This window comes from Cebus imitator, unplaced genomic scaffold (genome assembly GCF_001604975.1).
Source record: "Cebus imitator isolate Cc_AM_T3 unplaced genomic scaffold, Cebus_imitator-1.0 Scaffold2, whole genome shotgun sequence".
Lineage (NCBI taxonomy): Eukaryota > Metazoa > Chordata > Mammalia > Primates > Cebidae > Cebus > Cebus imitator.
The window spans coordinates 6,103,380-6,126,298 of NW_016107317.1; the positions used below are offsets into that span (position 1 = coordinate 6,103,380).

The following is a 22,919-nucleotide window of genomic DNA, read 5'->3' on the forward strand; positions in this document are numbered from 1 at the left end:
CTCCTCCTAGGCAGGAGTGAGGGTGAGGGACTTTGGAGATTCCAAGGGCCAGTGGATATTCTGTAAACTACCTCCTGGGTGGGGTGAAGGTGAGGGGCTTCAGACATTCTGATTGTTACTTAAATGGTTCACAGAAGTCAAGATAAGCATTAGTTTACACATTGTCTGGGTATGGGTGGAAATTGCAGAACTTAGCTACTTATTACAAGTCGCAGGGGCCAAGATGGCATGGGTTTGGACTGCTTGCCTTGTCATATCAGGGTTACAGAGAGCAGTTTGAACAGAAAGTCGAGGTGTGGTTGAGGTATGCAGTTTTATCGGGCTTTTACCATGTCATAATATCTGCAGATGACTTTTAAGTGTTTAACTGTTCAGTGTGACAGCCCTCCTCTTCCCAAGCTCTTGTTTAGCCTCCAGGAAGAATCAGGTCACACGAACAAATCAAAGATGGTAAATGCGGGAGATTTTATTGCTGATGAAAATAGATCTAAGCAGAATGGAGAGCTAGGAAGGGGTTGGAGTGGGAACGTGGTCTTCTTCTGAAGTTCAGCCATCCCTGGCCAAATTATTCTCTGAGGTACCCACCACCAAGCCACCCCTCTGAGGTCAAGCTGCATCTTGCTGATGTTAGGCTGCTGCTTCTCTTTTTTCCTTCTCTGCCACTCTGCCACTCCACTGCTCAGCTGCAGGTTTTTATGGTATAGGATGAGGGGTAGGACAGGTCATAAAGCAACATTCAAGCAGGAAAACAGGAATGCACGTTCTCACTTTGGGCTACGGGTCCAGGCTTGAGGTTGGGGCTTCACCAGGGACTCTACACTTTTCAGCCTGGTATTTTCCTGCCTCCTGTCCTTCGCTCCTATCACTTCCCCCCTCTGAAGAGGCACATCTAAGTACCATCAGAATATGGAAGATGATCAAGCTTAGCTACTTCCTGCTGACGGAGGCATTGTTTTGGGGAAAACTGCTGTCAGATTTCTCCCTGAGGTCTACCTAAAAGGGATAAATTGTCCAAGGCTCCAGTTGCCTGACTTTTTGGAGTTTGATGGCCTCTAGATGAAAGAGGAAAACAAGCAAATTTTACAAGATTAAGTATGGATGGGTCAAACGTGTATTATACAAGGAAAGAATCTAGTGCCAAAGATTACGGAAATAAGAAATGAAATATGCTAACAACATTGTACCCCAAGCTGTTTCACTTTAATGAAAGAAATTAAACCTTGCATGGGAGCAGTTAAACTTCATAAGAGGGAGAGCTATTCTTGCCACATCTGTAGCAGTCAACAGGTGCATTGGGAATTCTGGGGTTTATGGGATTGCATGGTGGCCATTAAAGTTTCTACCTCTTTCTTGTGTCTCCCTATCTCTATTAGAAAAACCGAGTTGGTCACTTTCAGGAAGTTCTCTAAAGTACTATCTGGTCCCAGAGCCTGTTTCTGCAGCTTCCTCCTTATATCAGGGGGTACCTGAGTAATAATTTTGTCCTTTAGGATTAGTTATGCTTCACCAGAATCAGAAGATAGAGATGTGAACTTTACCAAGGCCTCTCTTATCCTTTCCAGAAAAGCAGTGGGATTCTTATCAAATTCCTGATCTACCATGAATAGTTTGATATAGTTGAGAGGCATGGTCCAAGTCCTGTGTAAACCCTGCATTTTGCACACCTGAAAGTGCCTCCTCTTCCATTCTCCCACTGGGATCCATTCCAGGTTCATCCATTGGTACTGCTTCTCTTCCATATGGATAATGTTTTGTACCTTCCCTGATGCTATATGTGATACAAAGCTCACAACCAAATCTCTCTGCCACTTGCAGAGCAGTCTGCTTCTCAGTGTTAATCAGGGTTTGATTTATAAGTAACATAATGTCTTTCTAGCAGAGTTCAAATATTTGGGTTAAATTCTGGAAAGCCTCTATATATCTGTCTTATGTATATCTATATATACACCTGAAAACTTGCCAAGATCTCCCTTACTTTATCTTAAGCACTATAGATAGAAGGGGACCTGGGCCTTACTGGGGCCAAATTCACCAGGCTTCTGTTGGAGGGGCAAGAGTGAGACTGGGGCTTGTCTGGGATATTTCTAGAAGGGGGCAAGTGGGATAGAGGATGGGGAAAACCCAGAGGAGCAGGACCGGAGGGAGCTGGCTCCCCTGCTGGAGGTGCCTCTGGGGTTTGTTTCTTTAGTTCCCTGAGATTTCCCCTTGCAGCCATTCTTGACATGGTCAGTAGGAGGGATGGGTCAATGCTACACTGTCAGCAAAGGTATGGATTGCCCTGCAAGGTAAAGAAAGTTTGTGCATATGCGGTCTCTGACAATTTGTCATTGCATTTGCAGAAAATGTCCAACTGCTAGATGATAACGAAATGAGTGGTTCCTTCCTAAGACCAAGCCAGTCCTTCATAATTTGGCCACACCTTTGTGCAAAGGGCTAATAGGCATTTTCCTCCAGATTATGAGGGTCAAAGCAGTACCAGTGATACAAGATGCACTCAAGAACAGTATAAAGTGGTTACGGTGGAGACAGTTGGCTGCCCATTCTGAAAGACAAGGAAATAGGTATCTCTCATTTCCCTTCATTCTGTCAGCAAAAACTTGGGGTGTGAGGGAGGGAAAGCAGGCATCCTCCCTTTCTTTTCTGCCTCCTTATCCCTAAGTCATGGTGACCTTAGACAGACACCAACCACAGGCGCCATTGCAGCCTACACCAATGAAGCAGGGAGGCCCAACAGAATAGGAATTATTCACATTCATGTACACCTCCATTCCCCCTACTGTCAGCAACCTTTGGGTTTCCTGGGCCTTATCTGTGCCATGGACCATGGACTCCTTCCATGACATGGAGACTCAATTGGCAGAAATTGGTCCTGCCCATTTACATTGTGCCTGTTTTCTTGTTTGGATCCCTCAGATCTGGCTTTCCTTCCTAGGGCCTCAACCTGAAGCTTGGAATCAAGGTTGAGACAAAAAGGTATTTCAGGGTCCTTTTAGATTAAGTCCCAAATGGTCCCTGCCAGATTTGCAGTTATCAGCCAGCAGGGCTCACTCCTCTGTTGTCTCCCTAGCATAAGCAGAGTGCAGAGGTAGGAAAAGAAACCCTTCACTTAGAAAAGGAAAAATGAACAAAAACAGCTTAAAAGGCAAAAGGGGGTGGTCCAGGAAAAGAGCCGCTTGCTCTCTACAAATAGGTTCCTTTAATCACTCTATCCCTCTCATAGTTCCAACCGGGCTAAACTCCTTGACCAGGGGAGGAAAGACTCTATGGGCTGCTGACAGGAAGGAACAGCAAGCAGGGAGCACTGGCCAGCCAGCTGCATGGGGTCCCTGGCGCAGAAGACTGTGCTGGGGCCTGGGCAGTGTGCACAGCTAACTCCCATTCTACTTGGCTGTTGGGCACAGCACATGCATGTTATGGACATGCCCACGTGCCCAAGCCTGAAAAGGTGGGGGTGAGAAGGAAAACCACCATTTACCTGCCCATCATATTCACACACCTGTGGCCATTGGGATTTGGGGTCACACCTTTAGGAACATATGGAAATAGTATTGTTCTGAGTTGCATATCTGATGGCCGGGCCCAACATACATTCTGCCTAGTGTCATTGCTGCAGTTCGTAGTAGAACACTCTTAACATTATAAAAGAAGAGTTACGAGTCATTACAAACCATGAAAGAAGGAAGAAAAGATATTATAGAAAAAGTCTGGGGTTCTTGGCTGATGCCTTGACAGGTGCTTGGGGAGCAGGTTCAGTCTTGTGGCCTTCCGGCACCACTGAGGAGTGGCCCTGGCAACAGGCCTTCAGTTTCCCCAGGACTTTATTCCAGTCCCACATGACAACTAGACCTCCATGAAGGAAAATAGAGCCAACATTCCTTTTACCCCCAAAAAGAGAGATTGTAGGATTTCATCCTATCCCCTGCAAATGGCATAGCTCAAAGGAAAGTCTGAGGACAAAGAGAGACAAATCCACATTTTGCTTCACCTTCTGAAATATCCTGGGCAGCCCCCCAGATGAAACATGATAGTTCCCTTGACCCTTTCACAGGATTCATGAAGGGCTTGGCTCATTTACGCAGTCCAAGCTGTCAACCCTTCACAGGAGGGAGAGCATGCAGATGAGTGGGTATAGGGGCCAGGACAAGTGCTTCTGGGTGCTGACAGGAGTAGAACAACATGTGGCCCCATGGCAGCATCTTGGGGGTACCTGCAATCCCTGGCGCCCCAGAGGGCATGTATTACAGTGCCTGTTAGCTTTGTCATCCACAAATGGCTTAAGTGTTTTAACAGCTCTCTGTATCCTGAACTCTTGTTTGGAGTCAGGAAGAATCAGGTCACACGAACAAATCAAAGATGGTAATGTGAGGGATTTCACTGCTGAGGAAAGTGGCTCTCAGTGGGATGGAAAGCTGGAAAGGAGAGGGAGTGGGAAGGTGGTCTTCCCCCGGAGTTTCGCTATCCCTGGCCAAAATCTTCTCCAAGATCCGACTGTCAAGCTGTCCCTCTGAAGTCAAGATGCTTCTTGCTGACCTCGGGCTGTTTCTTCCCTTCTTTCTTTTTATGCTGCTTCTCTGCCATTGGAGCCTGGGGTTTTTATCGTTATAGGATGGGGGTGGGTGGGCCAAAAAGCAACATTTGAGTGGAAAAACAGGAATGCAGGTTCTCACTTTGGGCTTCAGGTCCAGGCTTGAGGGTGGGGCTTTGCCAGGGACCCCTCCCTTTTCTGCCTAGTATTGCCCTGTATCAATACCAAATTCTTTTATTCTAATTATCACATTAAATTGTTGGGCAACAGTACATACAAAAGATCAAGAGATAACAGCTATAAAAACTAAAAAAAAAAAAAAGATACTCCAAAATGTTAAGAACATTTTATTTTAAAAGACCTGTTTGCTGTTTAGATATTGTGTGGGAAATTTTGCTACTCGCAGAGAATTTCTATTATATATGTATATTTGTAATATTTTAAATTGATGTTGCTTTTACTTATTAAGTTTTTTTTACAAGATTTTACAGTTTTGTAAGAAGGTGAGTGTGTGTGTTTAATGTTGGAAAGCTCATCAGGTATTGTGTACAAACATGTTTTACATTTAAATAAAAAATATTCAAGCATGATATTTACTTTCCAGAACTTCTCTGAAATATTAGCACTATTATTGGTTATCCTATGAGTTCATTAAATGTTTAAAAATCTAACCCACATGAATTCTCATTCAATTTAAAATTGCAAAGTGAATAAGTGTTGTTAGATACTTTGGCTCCAACACTGAATTTCACGTTAGAGGTTTATACAAAAGTCTAGTCCTAAATAATTTATGTTTATTAGAGCATTTGCATATTGTTTCTTCTTTTTCAGCTTTTTAAAAATTGTGGTAAAAATATAGAAAACGAAATCTACCCTACTAAAAAGGTTTAATTGTAAAGTACAGTAATGTTAACTACGTGTGCATTATTGTATGGGAGAATCTGTAGAACCTTTTCTTCTGGCATGGCTAAAATTCTGTATTCATTATACAACAACTTCCTTTTCTATCCCCAACCCCCTAGTAACTTATATTCTACTTTTTGCCTTCATAAAGTGGTATCTTTAGTATTTGTCTTTCTGTGATTGGCTTACTTCATTTAGCATAATGTCCTTAATATTCATTCATGTTGTAGAATGACAGGATTTTCCCTGTTGTCAAGGTTGAATAATGTATCATTGTATGTATATACCATGTTTTCTTTATCCATTCACCTGCTGGTGGGCATTTAGATTCTTTCTACATCATGGCTATTATGAACAATGTTGAAATAAACATGGGAGTTCAGATAGCTCTTCAAGATCTTAATTCAGTTCTTTTGGATAAACACCCAGAAGTAGGATTGTTGGATTATATAGTAGTTCTATTTTTAATTTTTTGAAAAACCTCATACTGTTTTCCATAGTGGCTACACCATTCCACATTCTTGTTAACAGTGGACAAGGATTCCAGTTTCTCCACATCCTGAGCTATGCTTGTTATTACCTTTTAAAAAATATAACCATACATGTATTTTAAAAACATACACATATACAGTGACTATCCCAACAGGTATAAGGTGACATCCCATTGTGGTTTTGATTTGTACTTCCCTCCTTTTCTATTTTTATTTTATTATTAAATATTTGCAGCTATTGAAACTAAATATTAAGTAATTCAGATTATAAGATGACACATATTAAATTTTAAAAAACTTAAAAAATGAATCTTTTTATATGGGTTAGGAACACATTTAGCTGTGAGTAATAAAGTTGAGCACCTGTTCATGAAGTTATTGACCATGCGTATGTCTTCCTTGGAGAAATGAAGATTTTTAGGAGTTATTTATATATTTTTTAAATTAAAAAACTTAAAAGATTCATACATATTCATACATATTTTTTCCTATTCCATAGGTTTCCCTTTCTGTCTTTTGATACTGAATTTTGTTAAAAAGAAGCTTTTTAATTTAGTGTAGCCTTATTTATTTATTTATTTATTTATTTTTACTTTTGTTGTCTCTGCTGCTATTGTCATATACAGAAAATCATTGCCAAGAATAATCGGATGACGCTTTCCTCTTGTATTCCTCTAGGCATTTTATAGTTTTTTTTTTGTTGTTGTTTTTCAGTTTCAGTTCATACTTAAGTCTCTAATCTATTCTTTTGTATGTGTGTGTGTGTGTGATGAACAAGATAGTTTTTTGATTTTGAGGATTTTTTTTTTGTACTTTAGGTTCTGGGGTATATGTGCAGATCATTGATATTTTTTTGGTATGATGTAAGTTGAGGGTCCAATTTTTCTCTTTTGTATGTGGATAAATAGTTTCCCCAAAACACTATCTATTAAAAAGACTATAGTTTCCCCATTATGTAGTCTTGGAACCCTTGTCAAAGTTCAGCTGACCATATATGCATGGGTTTATTTCTGGGCTCCTCATTCTTCTACATTGCTCCTTATGCCTGTGTTTAGGCCAGTGTCATACTGTTTTGATCACAGTAGCTTTGCAATGTGTTTAAAAGTTCAAAATTGTGAGGCCACCAGCTTCATTTATTTTTTTTTTCAAGATTGCTTTAGTCATTTGGCATACTCTGTGATTCCATATAAAATGTAAGCTATTTTCCCCTTTTTCTGCAAAAAATGCATTGGGATTTTGATAGAGATTGCATTGAATCTACAGTTTGCCTTGGGTAGAATGGATATTTTAATAATATAAAGTCTTCTAATCTATCATAATGAGATATCTTTTCATTTATTTGTATTTCCTTAATTTCTTTCAGCAAAAATTTATAGTTTTCAGTGTACAATTCTTCTGCATCCTTGGTTAAACATATTCCTGTTTTTTCTCTTTCATGCTATTGTAAATGAGATTGTTTTCTTGATTACTTTTAGGATTGCACATTGTTACTGTTTAGAAATGCAGCTATTTCTACACTGATTTTGCATCCTACAACATTGCTGAATTCATTTTTTAGTTCTTGTGGTTATTTGGTGTAATCAGGAATTTCTACACAGAAGATAATATTGTTTATAAACAGAAAATTTTATTTCTTCCTTTCTGATTTAGATGCTTTTTAGTTATTTTTCTTGCCTAATTGCTCTGGCTAGGACATCCAGTATGATGTTGAATAGAACTGACAGAGATGGGCATGCTTCTCTTGTTCTTGATCTTGGTGGAAAAGCTTTCAACTTTTCACCTTGGAATAACTTCTTGGCTGTAAACTTTTCACATATAGCCTTTATTACGTTGACAAAATCTGCTTCTATTCTTATGATGTGTGGTTTCATTACAAAAAAAAAGATGTTGAATTGTCTCTATTAAAATTATGCACATCTATTAAGATGATAATGTGATTTTTATTTTTTTTTTTACATCTGTTAAAATGATGATATGACTTTTAGTTTTTGTTCTGTTAATGTGGTATCACATTGGTTGATTTTTGTGTTGCTAAATCATCCTTGCATCCAGGGATAAATCCTACTTGGTCATAATGTGCATAATTCTTTTAATGTGCTTTTGGATTGGTTTTTTAGTATTTTGCCAGTAATTTTTATGTCTATGCTCATTATGGAAATTGGTGTGTAGTTTTCTTTCCTTATAGTATTTTTGCTTGGCTTAGGTATCAGAGTAATGTTGACCATCATAAAATTATTTTGGAAGTGCTTTCCACTTTCAGACTTGAAAATGTGAGAAAACATTTTAAATGGTCCATTTTCAAGGCATTTAAAAAAAAATCTAAATACTGGCAGCCAGCCTGCTGATGTAACAAACCACATAGTTCATGCACCTAGAAGGTCACAATAAGTGAACAGAATGTAGAGGAGGAGTCAGACTACTGAAGGGAAGAAAGTTTCATTATTGGAAAATCACAACTTAAGCAGAAGGGGACCAGGGTATAACCTTATAAGGGGGATAATAAAACTTAGGAGAAGTCCAGAAGGATTGTAACCCCATAGTATTTGACCAGTGAGGAACTGGGGGAGGGACTTGCATGCTAGGAGATAAATTATCTCCTGTAACTTCCCTGGGTGTGCCTGCTACCAGGCACTCAATCTTGCAAAACCACCATTAAAAGTCTCACTTCTGCTGTTCTTTGTGTCTCCACCTCCATTCTTTGGGTTTAAATGAATGAGAGTGTGTTTCTCACAAACCTGGGGCCCATCCAGGATCTCTGTGCCTACATGGAATGGGACTTCAGCCTAGAGGGAAGATGTGTCCCATCCCATTTAGATGGCCTACTCTGTCCAGGTGTCCCAGCTCCCCACAGATGCCGTAGACAAACCCAAGACTGTTATTTAGGAGGAAGATGAGACAACACAGGGAGAAAAGCAGGCACTGCAGCAACCAGGCTACCTCGTACATAAGCCAAGGTAGGAAAATTGGACTATACATACTGCCGTGGTGGTTGGGCATTTTTGGAGGTCAAGTGTTTGTGACTGAGACATATCCTAGATATGAGGTGAGTGCAGAGTCCTAATCTGTGGTTTCATTGGTCAGAGACAGATGCATTGATTCTAGTGGTGTGTAAGAAACTTCCAGTAGAGGAGATTGAGTACATAGTGAATAGCTCAGAAACAGAGACTGACCAAAAATGGGAAACAAAAATTCTAGGCCTGGGGGACAAAGAAAAGAGGGAGCCGAAGAGACTCCCTCTGACATTCCTGCAGATAGTCTTTTGAGGAGAATGCTGCAGGTTTAGAGGGATAACACTTGAATCAAGGAAAAGAAAAAGCAAAAGATGATAAAGCATTGCTGTTTTATCTGGCCCAAAGATCCCATTCATAAGCCTTTGGTCTTTTGGGCTAAGTTTGGCTCAGATGAAGATTGGGTTTGCTAAGCTTTAATTCTCTGTGTGAATGATAAAAACTCATCCTCACGAGAAGAGATAGGTTATAATCTTTGCTGAATCAAGAAATTAGCCCCATGTCCCCCTTCAAAGAAGAAGAAAAAGAGCCCAGTAAAAACCCCTCACCCAGGGAAAGCCCTGGGACCCCCATCATGTTTGCCCCTCCACATGTCTAACAAAACAGGGGACAGGAAAATAAAGGGACAGCAGGAGGATTAGAGGAAGAAAGACCTGGAGACCATGTGAAAGCCAAACCAACTGCTTCTTTAAATCCTTATCCAAATTTAAGAAAAGAATTAGAACAGTGTAAGAGGGATATTGAGAACTTTCCTATACCTTCCATACAGCAGGCACCTACCATGTTTCCTCTCAGGAAGCTCCCATGAGACAGGGAGAGATTGGCTTTGTAAATGTTCCTCTTATAAGTATTGAAGTCAGGAATTTCAAGGAGGAAAGGAAACCACTCTTAGAAGACCCCCTCAGTTTAGCAGACCAGCTGGACCAATTCCTAGGACCCAGCTTTTGCATCCGGGCTGAAATGATGTCTATCATGAATATCCTGTTCACAGGAGAAGAAATGGGAATGATTAGGAGAGCGGCTATGACCATCTGGGAGAGGCAACACCCTCCTGGACAAAAAGTCTCACCAGCCAAACAAAAGTTTCCAAATGCTGATCCCAAATGGAATAATAATACCAGGGACCAGGCCCAAATGCAGGACCTCAGAAAACTAATCATTGAAGAGATGAAAGAGTTCATTCTTAGGGCACAAAACATTTCAAAGGCATTCAAGATTCAACAGCAAAAAGAGGCAACTCCCTCTGCATTCTTGCAGAGGTTCAGAGATCAGATGAGAAAATACTTTGGATTAGATCCAGAGGACCCAGTAGTAAAAGGCCTTCTGAAGGTAACTTTGTAATTAAGAGCTTGTCTGACATTACAAATAAAAAATTACAAAAGATTGATGGATGGGATGAGAAACAAATTGAGGAATTACTGAGGGAAGCTCAGGATGTTTTTGTGAGAAGAGAGGAAGAGAAGCAGAAACAGAAAGTGAAAATCATGGTTTCTACTGTGGAAGAGGTAGTTAGAAAACGGTTAAATCAAGATCCCCCTCAAAGGAGACAAGATAATGATAGATTTCAACACAGAGGGAAAAAAAAAAGGGAAAAGCTCCTAAGACTTTGAGTGGATGTTACAGGTCTGGAAAGCCAGGCCATTGTAAGAGAGAATGTCCTGAATGGAAGAAAGAAGAAAAGGTGATCCCCTTATGACCACTGATGAAGACTTGGGCGGGGGGGTCAAGCATTCCTTCTGAGTAAGCCCCAACAGAAACCCTTGATAAATTTGAAGGTGGGACCCAAGGAAGGATAAGTGACATTTTTGGTTGATACTGGGGTAGCTCACTCCTCCATAATTCACCAACCAAGGAGTACAGAACTCTCTAAGAAAAAGTTGACAGTATGGGGGATAAAGGGGAGGGATCTCAGGTTTTGATAGTCAATAAAATGTTAATTAGATTGGGACCAGAACAAACTGAGTGGTCACTCTTGTATGTTCCTAAAGCAGGAACTAACCTCCTGGGTTGAGACCTGATTGTGAGATTGAGTTTAGGATTAGGAATAAAAGAAGGACAAATAAAAGTAGTGATGGGCCTCCTAATAAAAAAGGAGGAAAGAAAAATTAATCCCCTTGTGTGGACTAGGATAGGTAACAGGCAAGGGTTAAAAATCATACCCTTACAAATTGAACTAAAACAACCAGGAAAAGTAGTTTGTAATATTCTATTTCTATTGAAGGAAGAAAAGGTTTCCAACCAGTAATAGAGGGATTAATTAAAGATGGACTATTAAAACCCTGCATGTCACCATACAATACTCCAGTTCTCTCAGTCAAATAGACTGATGGATCATATAGATTAGTGTAAGAGGTAAGGGCTATAAATCAAATTGTCCAAACCTGCCACCCATGGTGCCTAATCCCTACACCCTCCTTAGTAAGATACCGTATGTACATAAGTAGTTCAGTGTGGTGGATCTAGAAGATGCATTCTCGGCGTATTCCCTAAACTTTAGGAGTAGGGACCTTCTTGCTTTTAAATGGGAGTTTTCTAACTGGGAGAAAACGATAGTATGGCTGAACTATGCTGCCACAAAATTTCATGGAGGCCCCAAACTTATTTAGTCAAATCTTAAAAAAAGTCCTGAAGGAATTCCAACCTTCCAAGGGAACCGAGTTGTTACACTGTGTAAATAATCCTTTAATTTCTGGGGAGAGGAAGGCCAAGGTATCAAAAACCACCATAAGCTTGCTTAATTTCCTAGGAACAAAGGGGATTGCAAGTCTCTAAGAACAAATTGCAGTCTATAGAAAAAGAAGTTAAATATTTAGGACGCCTGATTAGTGAAGGGAAGTGGAGAGTAAACCCAAACACAATATTGGAAATAGTGGATCTACCTTTGCTTAAGACAAAAAGAACCCCCAAATTTTTTAGGTTTAACTTGTTACTGTAGGTTTTGGATTAACCAATATGCTCAAAAATTTTGTATCTCAAGTTACTAGAAAGGGAAACTGATCCCTTGCATTGGTCTCCAGAGAAAATTCAGGCAGTGAAAGAGCTAAAGCCGGCCCTCATTACGGCTCCGGTACTGGCCCTCCCATCTTTAGAGAAACCATTTCATCTGTTTGTAACAGTAGACCAGGGCATGGCCCTTGGGGTGCTCACTCAAACCTGGTGAGGGAAGATGTAAACTGTTCCTTTTGTCTTCAGGCTTCTCAATCCTGTCTTTTTTGAGTGGCCCGAATGTGTGCAAGCAGCAGCTGCCACAGCCCTGCTGGTACAGGAGAGTCGAAAGCTAACCTTTGGTGGGACCCTAATAGTAAGCATCCCTACACCAGGTCAGGAATATATTAAATCAAAAAGCCAGGAGATGGTTAATGGATTCTTGAATTTTAAAATATGAAGCCATATTAGTAGAAAAAATAATAATTTGGTTGTAACAACAAATACTTGCCTGAATCCAGCCAGTTTTCTATGGAAAGGAGAGGACAACAAAGAGACATCATATTGTAACTGCTTATATATCATGTAATACCAAACCAAAGTTAGATCAGACCTTTGGGAACCTCCACTACATAATGGTATAAGGGCTGTTTGTGGGTGGGTGGCCCGAGTGACACATGACAAGAGATACAATGGGTATGGTGTCATTGATGGAAATGAACACTCCTTATGTGAGAAAGGTAAATTAACTAATGGCTGGTTGGCTCAAACCTGTGAATTACATGCTCTTAACCAGGATCTAAAGCTCCTTCAAGGCCAAGAAGGCACTATATATGCTGATTCTAAACATTCCTAAGGGTAGTACACATTTGGAAAAATCTGGTCAGCAGGGGCCTAATTAATAGCAGGGGAGAAGAATTGGTACATGAGGAACTGGTCAAGCAGGTTTTTAGAAAGCCCCCTGCTTCCTGCAGTAGTAGCCATAGTTCATGTAAATGTTTATCAGAAAGGGAACACTATGGAAGAAGCTATGGGAAACAGGCTTGCAGATGAAGCTCCTAAGCAAGCCTCCTGGAGGAAGAAATTAGACTATTTAGCCTGATCCCAGACATCTCTAAGGTAGTATTAAGGCCCCAGTTTATCAGAGAAGAAGGAAAAATTAGACAGGATAGGGGTCACTCAAACTGAAGATGGAAAATAGGTACTTCCTGATGTGAAAGAAATGATAAGTTAACCACTGATAAAAGAACTAATGTCTATATTACACAAAGGGAGCCATTGGGGGCCCCCAGGCTCTGCCTAATGCAATAATTAGTAATTATGGGCATATAGGGACTTATACCCACGCTAAACAAGTATCTGGAAGTTGTATAACTCATCAAGGGATAAACAAAAAGGTGATTAGAAAACAGGCCATGGAAGCAAGACGTCCCGGACTAAGACCATTTCAAAGCATTCAAGTAGATTTCACGGAAATGCCCAAAGTAGGAAGACTAAAGTTTTTATTGGTGATCATAGATCACTTTTCCATCTGGTGGAAGGCTTTCCGCCTCCAATAGCCGCCCCTGGGAATGTGGTCAAAATAATGTTAGAACAGATTGTACCTAGATTTGGCCTGAATTTGGAAAATATTAATTCAGATAATGGGAGCCACTTTACCTCAAGGGTGTTAAGGGGAATTATGGAAGGTTTACAAGTTAGATGGAATTATCACACCCCTTGGCATCCTCCTTCCTCTGGAAAGGTAGAAAAAAATGAATCAAACTCTCAAAAAGCATATCGCCAAACTAATCTTAGAAACTAAAATGCCTTGGACCAGGTGTCTCCCAATAGCCCTTCTTAGGATTAGGACAGCCCCAAGCAAAGACATGGGATTTTCCCCCTACAAGTTATTATATGGGCTCCCACGTTAGGCAGAACTACCGATCTCCCTACTAGGGAAACCAAGGATCAATTCTTAAGGAAGTGTATACTGGCCATATCCTCCACCCTGTCATCCCTTAGGTTAAAAATACTTATGACTCAAACTCTGCCTCTTGAGTTCATAGTTCCTCATTTCCAGCCTGGTAACTTGGTGCTGATTAAGACTTGGTAAGAAACAATCTGGGAAGGTCATTTTCAAGAGCTCCTGGCCACTGAGATGGCTATGCAAACAGCTGGATGGGAATGGATTCACTATACTTGAGTCAGGGTACTGGTAAAAGAGACCCCAGAAGAGAAGGAAAAAGACCAGTGGAAAGTGCATGGGTCACCTGAAGAACTCTTAAATCTGAGAAAAACCTAAAAGAAAACATGGGTTGGCCCCATTTCTGTAAGTTAATGTGGCTGGGATGGGCTACTATACAAAGAGCAGAAGGTCCTCATGGAAACTGGCAGGGAACTCCTCCCTACTCAATCAGGTTGGTAATTAATGTAACCAAGATGGCAGCACCCCAGACTATTAAATTTAATGCCTGCCCGGTCTTACCTTGTGAGAATTTAGAAAGACAAAGACAGCTCTCACAGGTGAATAAATACCTTTGTGTTGAACCAGATACAGATTAGAGTAGGGCATCACCCTGCCCCAGCTGGGATGATGTATGGTGGGCTACCGAATTTCAGGGTTGGACAGTAGACATGGGGTGGGTATCTCTGGGCTGAAGACTCTTAAAGAATAAACTACATCTGTCCAAGGGCTCCCCACCAAATAACCGCCAGAATTTAGAATGCAATCCTATACTTATCACTATTAACAATACAGCCATTCTAGACCAAAACCAAAAGTACCATCTAAGATATATGTGTTAGGGGCAGCCATCACAGGGAAAGACCCCCTAGGGTGATTTGTTCTCAAAGTAATTGAAAATTCAACCTTCCATTTGCCCAGGACTACTCCAACTCCAGACCCTAGTAAACACTTTAGTCCACCAAATAATGACCCTAAAAGGGTAAAAATAATTGAGGTAAAGGATTTAGGCAAACCTTAGAAATTAAAACAGGGTATGGGAATGTGAATGCCTGGGCTGAATGAGGCAAATTTTCAGCACAAGCCCTCAAAAAGAGTAACTGCTATGTGTGTGCTGTGGGATGCTCAGGCACAAGTGATCCTTTTCCCCCAGCATGAGATACTGATTCTGAAGAAATGTGCTGCATGCTGGCTGTATACCAAGATGAAGATGCATGGGGAAATGTGACTTGTAAGAGTCTATCATTGCTCTTTCCCACATTGTGGAGGTCAAACCCAGAACAATCCCCTCTGTCTCTATAAAGAATATAAACCACACCTCTTACCTCTCTAGGCAGAGGGCAGAGTTCAATAAGCCCACGGAAGAACTCTCAATTTGTACCCACATCCTAAACGTCACTGATGAGTCAGGCAATGGCAATTATTCAGCTCTCTATATACCCCAGGCTGATGTCTGGTGGTATTGTGGGAAAAGGAACCTCTGTAACTTCTTACCATTCAATTGAACTGGGACTTATGCTTTCACCCTGGCATTCCGTAAGACATCCAGAAATACACGTGGCCACCGAAACTGGAGAGATTTAACAAATTCTTTTAATGCCAATATATATGTTGACTCAATAGGAGTCCCTAGGGGGTTGCCTAATGAATTCAAGGCCTTAAACCAAATAGGTGCTGGGTTTGAGTCAGCACTCTTCTGGTGGTCAACTATTAATAAAAATGTGTATTGGATTAACTACATCTATTTTAAGCAACAGAACTTCATCAGTTATTCTTGGGACACCCTCAAAGTGGTGGCTAGTCAGTTAGATGCCACCAGCTGAATGTCCTAGGAAAACAGGCTTGTGCTAGACATGATACTAGCAGGAAAGGGGGCATATGTGTTATGCTTGGTGGGAAATGAACTTTCATTCCCAACAAAATTGCCCCGGGTCGGACCATCACAAAAGCTTTATAATGACTGACAACTCTAGCCAACAAACTGGCAGAAAATGCTGGGATTAATGACCTATTTATGGGTTGACTAGAAGGTTCGTTTGGAAAATGGAAAGACATGGTAGCTTCAATCTTCACATCTCTCATAATTGTGGCAGGAGTCTTAACAACAGTGGGATGTTATATTATCCCTTGTGTGAAGGGCCTAGCACAGAGATTAAATGAAACAGCTTCTAATAATCAACTGCCAATTACTTACCAGCAAAATAAACTGCTACTGTTAGAAATCAAATTAAACTCACTCTCCTATGAGGAAGAAAGTAAACAAATTCTAGAACAATTCATGGGCCAAAACGGTTTAAATGAAAATGAGACCAAAGGAAGTAAATAGAAAAAAAAAAAAAGTGAATTTATGAGAAAATATTTTAAATGGTCCCTTTTCAAGGCATGATAAACCTAAGTACTGGCAGCCAGCCTGCAGATATAACAAACTGTACAACTCATGCACCTAGAAGGTCTTCAGCCCATTAAAGGGAAGAAAGTTTCACTATTGGAAAATCACAATTTAAGCAGGGAAGGGGACAAGGGTATAACTTTATAAGGGGAATAATGAAACTTAGGTGACCTCCTGGAAGATTGTAACCCCACAGTACTCGACCAGTGAGGAACTGCGGGAGGGACTTGCATGCTAGAAGATAAATTACCTGCTGTAACTGCCTGACGTGTGCCTACCCACCAGACATCCAATCTTACAAGACCACTATTAAAAGTTTCGCTTCAACTGTTGTTCATGTCTTCAAATCCAGTCTTTGGATTTAGATGGGTGAATATGTGTTTCTCACAAAAGAATTTGAGAAGCCTTGGCATTAATTCTTAAAATGTCAGGTAGAATGCTTCAGTGAAGCCATGTGGTACTGTGTTTTTCTTTGTTACAAGGTTTTTTATTATTTACTGGTTTTATGTCTGTTCAGATTTTCTATTTCATTGTGATTCAGTCTGGGAAGATGTGTTTCTAGGAATTTATTCATTTCTTCTAGTTTAACCAATTTGTTGACATATAATTACTAGTCTTTTATAATCCCTTTTTAAAATTTCGGCAGCATCAATGGTAATGTCTCCTTGATATTTCTGTTTTTATTTAAGTCCTCTCTTTTTACTTAGCAAGGATTTGCCCTCTTTGTTGATCTTTTCATAAAACCAACTTTGAGTTTTGTTGTCATGTTGTTGTTTTTCTATTGTTTACATGTTCTCTTTGTTCTTTTTCCTTTTTTGTTATTGTTTATATACTCTCTATTCCATTTTTTCCTGCTCTTATATTTATTATTTCCTTTCTTCTGCTAGCTTTAGCATTAGTTTATTTACCAAACTAACATTTGCTCGTTCTGCTTACCGAAAGAGGTCCACTAGGCACTTGCATCCCACACTTGGCTTTCTGCCAGCAAGCTAGGCTTCTTACACATTTAAAATGTAAGGATATTTTGAGATCATTTCAGGTCCAAGATGTCTAATAATTTATGATCATCATGTTAGCATCAGGCACCTTAACTCAGCATTTGGTTCATTCCACAACCTCAGTGCTGACTACCAGCATCAAGAGAAACAGGTTAGAAATCTGACTCTCAGGACCCACTTAAATAGAAAGAGACCAAATTCTGAAATGGTGTCATATCTTCCTGCCACTGAAGCAGTTAGGAAAAAAGACAGGAAAAAATTCAATCCAGTTAAGAGGAAGGCCAGGAAAAATGTTAACCAAAAAAATTCCTGTTGTCAGCTGGTCAGCATCATCAAAATCATCTTGTCTCACAAAATCTTCGTCTCTTCCAGGAACCAAAGAAATAGCTTCAGCCTTGATTCTCTTGACTTAATTATAAATTGGTACTGTTTGTAACCATATTGTAAAACAGGGGCATTAGAAAATTAGACTCATCTTCATAGTCAAATATACCATATTCTCTGCAGAGTTGCTACTGTAAGATGGAGGAACCTCACCTGAAGCCTTCTTGGGTTCTTCAGGCTCTTCCTCATTCTATAAATGTTGGTACCTGCTGCTGCAGACCAGCTCAATTGGTGCTAATGCCACCAATGCCAACTCCATGGTGCAGCAGGCTACAGGGAAGATAGGGTGAGTGAGAAAGCTGAACAGGTGCAGGAGCTGCAGCTAGGAATGCTGCGAGGCTGAAGGCAAAGTGCCTCAGGTGGGTCTCAATGGCAGCCACTGCACCTGGGCAGGATGCACTCCTCAAGCTGTAAGCACTGCCAATTCTGAGAATTTTATAATTGCCCTTTGGATTTCTTTGAACCATTGGTTTTGCAGGAGTGCGTTGTTTGATTTCCACCTATTTGTGAATGCTCCAGATTTCTTCCTGCTATTGATTTTAAATTTCATTCTACTGAGGTCAGAAAGCTACTTGACATTGTTTCAGTTTTCTTAAGTTTGTTGAGATTTGTTTTGTGACCTAATGTGTCATCTAGACTGGAAAGTCCTGTTTGCTTTAGAAGAATATGTATTCTGCTCCTCCTGGGTTGAATGTTCTGTATTTATCTGCTAGGTCCATTTGGTCTGTAGCGTTGTTCCAGTCCTCTGTTTACTTACCTTCTATCTGGTTGTTCTACTCATTAAAAGTGGACTATTATTAATATCTAGTATTATTGTTTTGCTGTTTATTGCTTCAGCTCTGTCAATGATTACATTATATGTTGGGTGTTCGGAAGTTGCTTTATATATTGAGTGTTCTGATGTTTTGTTATAGCCTCCTGGTTAATTTACCTTTTTGTCATTATATAATGTCCTTCTTTTTCTCTTGTTATGGTTTTTTACTTAAACTTTACTTTGATCATGTAAGTATGGCCACCCCTGCTCCCTTGGTTACTATTTGCATAGGATAGCTTTTTTATCCTTTCATTTTTGGCCTATTCATGTCCTTAAATCTAAATGGGTCTTTCGTCGGTAGCATCTAGTTGGATATTATATACTTTCTGTCCATTTAGCCATGCTGTTGGTTAAATGGACAATGTCTTTTGATTGGGGAGTTTATTTATTTTTAAAGTAATTGATAGTGAAAGACTTATTATTACCATTTTGCTAATTGTTTTCTGTCTTGTATCTTCTCTGTCTTTTCCTCTCTGGCTGTTTCTTAGGGTTCATTGATTTTTTTGGGTAATGACTTGCTTTGATTTTTTTAGGTAGTGACATGTTTTGATTTTTTTCCTTGTTTATTTTTTGCATGTCTTCCATAGGTTTCTTTTTGTGTTTACCATGAGTCTTATACAAAATATCTCATATTTATAGCAACCTTCTTTAAGCTGTTAAATTCAATTACAAAAGAAAACTCTGTACTTCTGTTTCCACTCCACCACACTTTGTTATTGATGTCACAAGTTACATCTTTTTATGCTACATATCCATTAGCACATTGTTGTAGCTATTTTTGTACTTTGGTCTTTTAAATGCTATACCAGAGTTTAAAGTAATTAATTTAGCACCATTATGGTGTTCTGTATTTGTCTATAAATTTATCTTTACCAGTGAGTTTTATACTTTTGATGCTTTTGCGTTTCTCTAAAGTATTGTTTCATTTCAATTTGAAAGACAGTTTCTTATAAAGCAGGTCGTGTAGTGAGGAACTGCCTTAGCTTTTATTCATCTCATAAAATGATTTTTTTCAAATATAGTGTTCTTTAGTGACAGTTTTGTTTTTCTTTCAGCACACTGAATATATTATTTCTCCCTCTTCTGGCTCACAAAGTTTCCGCTGAAAAATACACTGATAATCTTATGAATGTTCTCTTGTACATGCTTAGTCACATTCTCTAGCTACCTGTGAAACTCTCGTTTCATCTTTGACATTTTGTAATTTGATTTTAATATGTCCCTATGGGATATTCTTTGGGTTCTTCATAGTTGGCAGCCAGTAGGCTTCCTGAAGCTGGATGTTCATTTTGTTCCCCAAATTTAGGAAGCTTTCAATCATTACTTTCTCAAATGAGCTTTCCTCCTTGTTTTTTTTTTTCTTTTTTCACCTTCTGAAAATCCCATAATAATATATAGATATATTGGCCTACTTGATCATGTCCGTTATTCTATTTGGCTTTCTTCTGTTCATTGTGGGATTTTTGTTGTTGTTGTTGTTGTTGTTTTCATTTTTTGCTTCTCTGGCTGGACAATTTCAAATAACCTGTCTTCAAGTTCACTGATTATCTCCTCTGCTTTATCAATTCTGATTCAGAATCTCTGTGGTAAATTTTTCAACTCAGTTATTGTATTCTTTAGCTCCAAACTTTCTATTTGATTCTTTTAATAATATTTTCTATATCTTTGTTGATATTCTCATTTTATTCATCCGTAATTTTTCATTGAGTATGTTTATGATGGTTATTTTGAATTATTTGTCATATAATTTATATGTCCTTATTTTCTTAGAATTGGTTTGTTTTGTTCCTTTGTTTCCCTGGCTAGGTCATGGTTCCGTTTCTTTGCGTGCCTTATTACCTTGTGCTGGGATCTGTGCATTTGAAAAAAAAAAAAAAAGCTAACTCTCTCAATCTTTGTGGTCTGGCTTCACACTGAAAAAAAAAAATAAGCTTCAAAAATAAACCTGGCTAGAGATTCTGTGTGCCTTCCAAACCTTTTATAAGAGTGCATCTTCACTCTACTTGTACTTGTAAATTTCCAAGTAGAGGGATTTTGCTGGTTTCTATTTTGTGGAGCTCATATTTTCTTTCTTTTTCTGCTGTCTGTCTGTTGTGTTGTAGGTTCTGTGGAATTCCTGTGAGGTGATCAGATCATTTTGTTTTCAGTAGTGTGCATAAGTATGCTGCATCCCATCAGTGCTTCTAGTTGGATAAAACAGAAAGAAATCTCTCAGGCAATCTCTTTAAAAGCTGGAATGTTGAACATATGCTCCTTTCTTCTCTCCCACTTTCCCTGACCAGAGAGAGGCTGACAAGGTACAGAGGCCTTGTCTACTCTACCATAGGACCTCTGGAACAATAAGAAGCCACCCAGCTTTCCTTTGTGCTCAACAGTCTCCAGGAATCTAGGGTATGCCAGGTCCTGCAATGCTCCAAGACAGATAAGACAGAAACCAGTCCTTCTGATAGTACTCCCACAAGCTGGAATGTTGGACACATGAATCAACTCTTTTCCTCCCCAAGAAGAAGCCATAAATTGGGAGTTTTCCTAATCATTGTATGCTGAGCTGTAGACAGAAGCAATAGCAAGGACGTGCTAGTTCAAACCATCATCTTTGTTTTCAGTGGCCCCCAGACTGGTGCCATTTCCTGTCAGCTTTTAGATCCAGGAAAGACAAAAGCTAGTTTCTTTGGTAGCCTTGATGGTGCTAAGTCTAAGTGTTAGATATATGTTCCAGTGTTCTCTTTCCCCCCTTGAGGGGAAGCCAGAAATTGAGGGTTTCCTTCTGACCATTGATCATGCCACCCTGTGCCAAGAGGCTCTGGTAAGTGAATTCCACTAATTTTTCTACCAACTCTGACATGGCTGGTTTTGAATTAACCTGGGTTATAGGAGCCTCCTCTTAAGTGGTTTCTGGTTTTCTTACAAAAGGAATTAGTCAACATATTGTTGAATTTTTCTCTCCATGAATAAAGGAAGGTCTTAGGGTCTACTATTCCACAGTCTCGTTGACATATCCAACATAAATTCTTAAAGCAATTTTGAAAGCATGCTTTATGCAAGCAAACATCACTTTAACATTTGACTTTTGACTACAGAAATAATTGACCCATATAGAAAGCTGGTTTCTTTAAAGTGCCAAGCTAATTGAATCGATGTTGTTTCTTTTTAGCTACAAAGCATTTTCTTTTACCTGTTGGCTTACGTATGCTGGAAAGAAGCTGTGCCAAGTGAGAAACTGCAGAAATATTCCAGTCAAGAAACTATTTTTTTTCTTGGTCAACTGGAATGAAACGTAAGTTTAATCTTTACTCTGTTTGGATCATTTATCTAATAAAGATCAGCTTCCCCCCGCCTTTTTTTAAAGCAACAGATGTGATTAAAAAAATATATGCTGCCAGTTGATTTGATTCAGTGGAATGATAAATATACTAGGGCTAATAGATAACTGACTGTTCAATTCAACAGATTAAAAGTCCATTTAGAAACCCAGACAAGTGTCCAATTCATATTATTGAGCTGAGAAAAAAGGAAATTGGAAAAAAGAAGACTTATTAATCATTTACACACTGTGCATATCAGGAATATGCTCTCTTTGAGAAAGAAGTAGAGGGTGTCCAGAAATAACAAAGAAAATACCCACCCTCCTGATAATGTGGGTAATCTCCATTTTCTCCATTTTCTCACATAAGCTGAAGTACAAATTTACTTAAACAATCAAATTTTTTTTTTTTTTACAATAAGCTTAATTTGGGGTGGCTGGCTCCCATTTCCTTCTTCTGTAAAGATTTGTTAAATCAAGAAGATAAAATACTTTCCTAACATTATAACTGTCCTTCTCTCCTTTTTTTGCTCCCCACACTCAACTTAACCCTTCTCCTTACTCAGAATCTCAGGGGGCTCCTAGGCCTCACCCACGGCTTTTCCATGGTTACTGCTGCATTTCTTCATGCTCTGCTGACTTGCTCTCAGTCATTTCTCTGCAGTGTCTATTGCTTCACTCAGATCAATATTCTTCCCACCTCAAGCAGAAGAAAATTCCCCTGCCTACTCTCCCTCAGCTCTTTCAGAGGATCTGGCTTTCTTAGCAGGTAATTTGACTCTCAGCATGATACTTTTCCATCAATAAAAATGTGTCTGAATTTGTAGAAGAGGATGATGTTAGTACCATCTATCCTACTCTTACTCTTACTCTTACCATAATCAATGGAGACTGTCTCCCGAAACATGGCATGTGACCTTCAATTCTCACATACTTCATGGTGCCTCCCATTCCAAACTAAATCTACCTTGTTCTAGGACCATGACAATCTCTATCTCCCCTTCCTTGAGTAAGGTTATTTATTCCTTTGACCAAAGACCTGACACTCAATAACAATATCCCTTTTTCTTTCATAGAATCAGTTCTGCCTGTAAAATTTTTCAGTAGCTCTCCAATTCTTATAAGACAAAGTACAAATTATTTAGCAAAGCAAACAAGGCCTTCTGTGTTTTGGCCCCTACCTATCTCTGTATCTTTACCTCCAGAATTACCCCTATTCCCTGTTCTTGCTAT

General features: G+C 39.5%; 1 protein-coding gene across 1 annotated transcript in view; it reads left to right on the plus strand.

Annotated features, from left to right (window-relative positions):
* PIK3C2G (phosphatidylinositol-4-phosphate 3-kinase catalytic subunit type 2 gamma) overlaps positions 1 to 22,919 on the plus strand; it is a 395,898-nt gene that overhangs the window by 90,959 nt on the left and 282,020 nt on the right. Inside the window, exon 12 of the mRNA XM_017528884.2 lies at positions 21,537 to 21,659. Within this exon, the coding sequence (XP_017384373.1) occupies positions 21,537 to 21,659 (123 nt within the window). The remainder of the gene's footprint in view (positions 1 to 21,536; positions 21,660 to 22,919) is intronic.